This window comes from Aedes albopictus, chromosome 1 (genome assembly GCF_035046485.1).
Source record: "Aedes albopictus strain Foshan chromosome 1, AalbF5, whole genome shotgun sequence".
NCBI classification, from domain to species: domain Eukaryota; kingdom Metazoa; phylum Arthropoda; class Insecta; order Diptera; family Culicidae; genus Aedes; species Aedes albopictus.
Genome location: NC_085136.1, coordinates 104,127,107 through 104,133,295, shown reverse-complemented (window position 1 = coordinate 104,133,295; position 6,189 = coordinate 104,127,107). Strand labels below are relative to the sequence as shown.

The 6,189-nt window shown below is 40.8% G+C and overlaps 1 protein-coding gene across 1 annotated transcript; it reads right to left on the bottom strand.

Annotated features, from left to right (window-relative positions):
• Positions 1-206: 206 nt before the first annotated feature.
• On the bottom strand, positions 207-1,822 carry LOC115256661 (serine protease persephone). Its single transcript, XM_062846114.1, has 2 exons — positions 1,383-1,822; positions 207-1,319 (listed from the first exon to the last, which is right to left on the bottom strand). The coding sequence occupies exons 1-2, from the start codon at positions 1,450-1,452 to the stop codon at positions 322-324; spliced, it is 1,068 nt and encodes a 355-aa protein (XP_062702098.1). The 5' UTR covers positions 1,453-1,822; the 3' UTR covers positions 207-321.
• Between the last annotated feature and the right edge of the window lie 4,367 nt (positions 1,823-6,189).

Below are 6,189 nucleotides of genomic sequence, written 5' to 3'. Positions count from 1 at the left end.
GTGATTTCGTAGTTATAAACTTGCTATTCTCCTCTGCTCGGGGAGGCTGCGCCGCCATGAGCCTCTGGGTCTGCCTCTGCTGCGATGTCCTGCTAAATACCAATCTAACGCTTGTTTGCAGAACGCCGTTGCGCTAAGAGAGCAACGTCATCAACCAGTGCGAAGTTGCTTCCGGTATCCATAAGCCGAACTAAAAATTACCGGAAGCGAAAATACTGGCAGTTCAAAACGTCCACATACGCAACACACGCACAGGCTACTGCGATATCACCACAGATTTATAATAAAAGATGGTATTAAAATAAGTGCTCACTATCTTTATTAAGGCCAAACAATGGACTCAATCCATCCGATGTACTGTGATACACGGGTATATATACTGGGAAACATCGTACCGCATACCTTACCAGAGGACGTAATACCCACAATATACTTCCTACGTCCAACGGATAATTCTAACGGCCCTCCAGCATCGCCGACGCATGGTGCGTTCTTAAGGCCACCGTCACTTTTACCAAGGACACACAGCTGTCCGCTGTATAGTCCAGCTTTTCTGAACCGATTCGAGTCTCTTTTCAGCACAGAGTTGCATTTATCTCGCTCGTAGATCGACACCTGAGCCTTCAGTAAGACGGGGGACATTTCCGCATCATTAGAATCGGTACTTCCCCATCCAGCAATTGTCAACGGTACACTCGGCAAGGGGTCGTCAGGTTCCGTATATAAACATGCTGGTATCAAGAAGTCTTCAACTACCGCGCGATTCAACTCGATCAAAGCTATATCATTTCTAGCGGTACGGCGCCCGTAGTAAAGAGGATAGATGATGATACTCTGGATGCCAATAATTACTGGTCCTTCGCCAACAACATCCTCGAGGGTCAGCGTTCCAAACCGAACGTGATCAACTCTTTTGTCGATAACGCAACTTGCGGCCGTCAGAACGAATCGATCCGAAATAAGACTTGCTCCGCAACCGTACTTTGCTCCATTCGTTGCATCGCTGTCATCCACTAATGCTAGGGCACCCAGATAAGGAAAATCCTCAATTTCGGCTTCTATCCCACTTAAAATGTGATTTGCGGTTCCAGGCATTTCCGCAAAACTTGCACACATTTCATCACTTTTGTATTTGGAGCGAACTTGCCCATCTTGAAGGACGATTGGTTGCTTCTCCGGACAGCAGAAAATCCTAGAACTTGCATCGAGCGAGCACGTCTTCCAGTCTTTCTGTAGAACGGTCTTCAAATAGAGACAACTCGTCTCTTGACGACACGTTCCATTAGTTTCTCCATCCGGCAAGGTACATATGAGGCCCTCTACAAGCAAAGCACTCGTTAGATGTTTGGCGAAACTTACATCTCTGAGGTCCTGATACTCACCATATATCTCAGAGGCCAGCCCGAACCAGGCAAACTGCAACGTGATAAGGATGTTCAACGGTCGACTCATCCTCCAACTACAGAATTCATCAATCAAAAATAGTCTAAACTTGATCTAAGATTCGACTTTAATCAATGCTCTAGGGCTTAACGGCTTTTCTGGCTAATAGGATCAAATTGATTTATTTATCTCTTTTTTTTTCTTGAAGAAGGCGTCGTCCAACAGTGCCGAAACGTTGGACAAATAGAGATTACCACTAGCAGGACCCGAATTCTGATGCATTCGGTTTGAAGTTCACACTCCGACTACGGATTACGGCAGTCGGGACAGTACAGTCTTATAGGGTTTATACCATGCGAGCGACAATTCGTTATCTCCGCGTTGTTGCTGTTCCGCGACCGATGAAGATTGTCGCTTGGGAAGACCAAAAAGAGAGTCTTTGAGAATTTATGTGCACAGACAATTGGACCTAACACTCGACCAGTAATATTTCCTCGGACTTTGGCTTTTTATACGGCACCTTGCTTTGCACGGTAACGAAGTAATTTGTAGATTGAATACGGTTAGTTTTTATATTGTAAAATTTATAACTATCATTTTAATTTGCTCATGGAAAGCTGTTTGGAAAAGAACAGTCATTCAATCGATGGTTAGAGGAGAAAAAGTATGAAAACTGCCATTGCTGGCCATGTTCAACTTCGCCGAGGAAAGCCACAGACAAATAGAAATTAAAAACAGGATTATCTGAAGAACTTCATCTGGCTTCATACTGCGTGAAACCTTCAATGGTACACAATCCAAAGCATTCATTTGTATTAGTGAAGCAAACTTTGTCTTCAGCTTAACCGACGATTTGACATTTTGTTTTCAAAATAATCGTTGAAAACTTGCGACGATTACGATAGAAAATGTGATATCTCTATGCTGGTGATATGAAATCCACTTAACGAAAAGCCAATGTTGCGTCTGTTTGTCTGTGCTAAAGTTTCCGAGCAGAGACGAGATAATTTCCTGGGGCTCGCTGCAGGATTCCCATGAAATAATCCTAGACTTTTCGGGATTCCCGTACATAAAGCCATGTGAGGATTCTTGATTTAAACGATGCAGTGCATTGGTCTGGAAAGCACATTTTGTTACGAACATTTAGCCTGCTTAGATTTTTGCTTGAAAAATTTTCGCGTGTTTTTGTTTCGCTTGGGCATACATCTGTTATCTGTGGATAGAACCGAACAATCTAAAATTGTTATCAGCAACACTAAGTTTCAAAACGACCGAAAACTATTTTATGCAATTCAGTATCATAATTTTAACTATAATGTTATTTACTCGTTTCAGTATCATAATGACCTACTTTTCCGTACTAGTTCATAATGCAACTGAAATTAGTTGCATAATGGAAATAAGTTGCATTATGAACATTATGCAACTCAAATGAGTTGTATAATGAAAAAAAACATTGCATACAATTTTGTATTCAACTCGTTGCAAAACTCGATATTATCAGCACACTATGTAAATTTATCCAACTCGGCAAGCCTCGTTAGATAAATGTACGACTCGTGCTAAAAAAATCATCTTTTTGCAACTCGTTGCATGAATAACTATTATGCATTTCAGTAATGATAATATCTGTTCAATGCAACTCATTTTGGGTATCATTAAATATAAACATTTTTACCGAACTGGTTAAGTTGAATGAGTTGAATAAAGAAAAGTAAATGTATAATGTTCATTATGCAACTCATTTAAGTTGCATAATGAACATTATGCATCTCCGCCGAAGATCGTCCTTAGCACGCGTCGCTCTAAAACTCCGAGTGCTTGCAGGTCCTCCTCGAGCATGGTTCATGTCTCGTGTCCGTAGAGGACAGATATACATATATTGATCGGTTTTAGAGCATAGGATTTTTTTTGCAAAAGTTCCACCTAGGGGTTTTTGTAACTAAGTTAAGCGGGTGTTTCGTTTTAGAATTTTTATATGGGTATTCCGTCAGAAAATTTCTCTCCGCAAGTTCCTCGTGTTTATGGTATTTTACTCATGCATTTTTTTAAAAGAATTTTCTGTAAAAGGAATTTTATTTTAGGTTGTTTTCTGGATGTTTTTTTTAAGCAGTTCCTTTCAGAAGCTGATGCTCAGGCTGTTTTCTCCAACAGTTCGAGTTGTTCAGAATTCTCTGCTGCTCCAGAATTCTTTCTAAGGATTTTTCCAGAAATTCCTGCTGTGAATTCCTTTAGGAATTCATGCTGAGGATTGCTCAAGATTTCTTACTTAGGATTCCTCCAGAAATTCCTGCCGAGGAATACTCCAGGAGTTCCTCCAGGATTCCTCTAATAATTCCTCCAGGAAGTCTTGCTGAGCATTCCTCCATGAATCCCTCAAATTCTCCTACTAAGGATTTCACACAAGAGTTCTTTCAAGATTTCCTGCTGAGTATTCCTCCAGGAATTTCTGCTGAGAAATCCTCCATGAATTCTTTCAGAAAGTCTTGCTGAGTATTTCTCCAGGGTTTCCCCCCATGATTTTTCCAGAAATTTCTGCTGAGGAATCCTCTAGGAATTTCTCCAGGATTCTTCTAAGAGTTCCTCTAAGAAGTAAGTAATGCTGAGTATTCCAGGAATTCCTACTGAGGATTCCTTAAAATTTCCTATTAAGGATTCCTTCTAAGAATTCCCTCTGAGGATTCCTCAAGCACTTTACTCTTCCAGAAGTGTCTCCAGGAACTACTTCTGAGGTGTTACATGTTGTACCTTAAATGTTATTACATTGATTTAAGGTCTAGACTCTTACTACATACGGTTGGTTCGGGGGTGCAGTAGGAATTCGTCGGTGGTAGGAATCCGTGTTGTGGGAAACACAGAGCTTATGGGGCTTATTGGGGGTGTGAGCGAATATCTCAGGCGTATTACAAGATAGCACCATACTTTCTTTGGCAAAGTTGTAGACCTAAAATAGATCTACCATACAATGCCAACTATCATCCAATTAGCTGGCAATTTGGCCGATAGAGGCGCCATGTAGAAGTGGTTGTTATGTACACTCGCCAGCAGAAGCTATCACATGCAGATATCTCGAGATCTACTTTATTTAGAATAACGCTGTCTTCGGCAAAGTTGTTCAGTAGGTCAAAACCAATCTGGTGATGTAATAATTAGTTTGTAATTTCGGCGCTAGTTGTAGAGTAAAGCTTCAAACTCAGCTATCTCGAGATCCAGAGTAGATAGAAAAGTGTCGTCTCCGGCAAAGTTCTTCAGGAAGTCAAGAGCTATCTAATGATCCAACGATTAGTTGGTAATTTCGCCGCTAGGTGGCGCTAGTCGTGAAGTAAAATTTTAAACTTCTCTAGCTCGGGATCCAGAGCAGATAGAAGAGGGCCGTCTTCGGCAAAGTTTTTCAGGAAGTCAAGAGCAATCTGGTTTTTCAACAATTAGTTTGTGATTTCGCCGCTAGGTGGCACTAGCTGCCAAGTAAAATTTCAAACTTCTCTATCTCGGGATCCAGAGCAGATAGAAAAATGGTGTCTTCGGCAAAGTTCTTCAGGAAGTCAAAACCTATCTGCTCTGAAAGGCGGCTTGCAGTAATAACAAGCATAAAAATGTTTTTAAATTTTCCATGGCAAAGCATGATAATCTATGGCATGATCATCGACCCACCAACGCTTCTTGTGTGCGTTTTGTTTCATCTTACATCAACCAGTTCGATAGCTGATAGCCTGGTGATGTCAAGGTTCTTTGTTCGAATCCGGTTGCCAACAGAAACTTTTTTAATTGAAATCGAGTTCATGGTAAAATTGAAAACATAATTCTGTTGAATTGAAATGAAACTCAGTCTGCACAAATTTAGTGGCATTGTGTATTTAAATTGACCCTCAAAACAGTAATTTTCACCACAAGCCGCCGTTCAGTGTGTTGATTCAACAATTAGATTGTGATTTCGCCACTAGGTGGCGCTAGTTGTCAAGTAAAGTTTCAAACTTGTTTCCTGGAGATCCAGAGCAAATAGAAAAGTGTCGTCTTCGGCAAAGTTCTTCCGGAAGTCAAGAGCTATCTGGTGATTCAACATTAAGTTGGCGATTTCGCCACTAGGTGGCGCTAGTTGTTGTTGTCGGGAGGTGGCTTTCGGATGCATCACAGAGAGACGTGTACACTCGACGTTGGTCTGAATAGAACTGACTTCTTTATTTACATATGTATCCACTACGAGTAGGTGACAGCAAGCACTCTAAGATTTATGCACACAATATTCATAATAATAGTAGTGCGGACACTACATTCCTCCCTTTCTTTACATTGTTTAGAGTTATTTATTTAAAATCAATGCTATCCGTCCTTCGAATCATTTCTCCACATTTAGGACCCACATATAAGTTCTTTGTATACATATAAGATTTTCTTTTAAATTTTACATTGTAGTCACTTGAATGCTTTATTTGCTTGATGGTTCTTCGTAATCTTGCATGCTGTTCTAATCTACTTTATGTTACACGGTATACATCTACTGACTCCTCTCAATCGATTAAGTCTGTTAAGCTTGTAACGTCCTCTGCTCATTGTTAACTATGCGCATTAAGTTTTCCATCTTTTCCATATCTGCATCTAGTTCCTCAACCAATTCGTCATCTTCCAACAGTTGATAGTGCATATTTTCTTCCACTTTTCCTATTTGACAACCGAATTTCCCGTCCCGATCGTATTTGGTATTACTTCATCATCATCATCATCATCATCGGTCAGGCTAAGGCCGGGGTGGCCTCTGCTGCACATAGTAGCCATCTCCATTGCACTCGGTCCATGGCTGTTTGTCTCCAG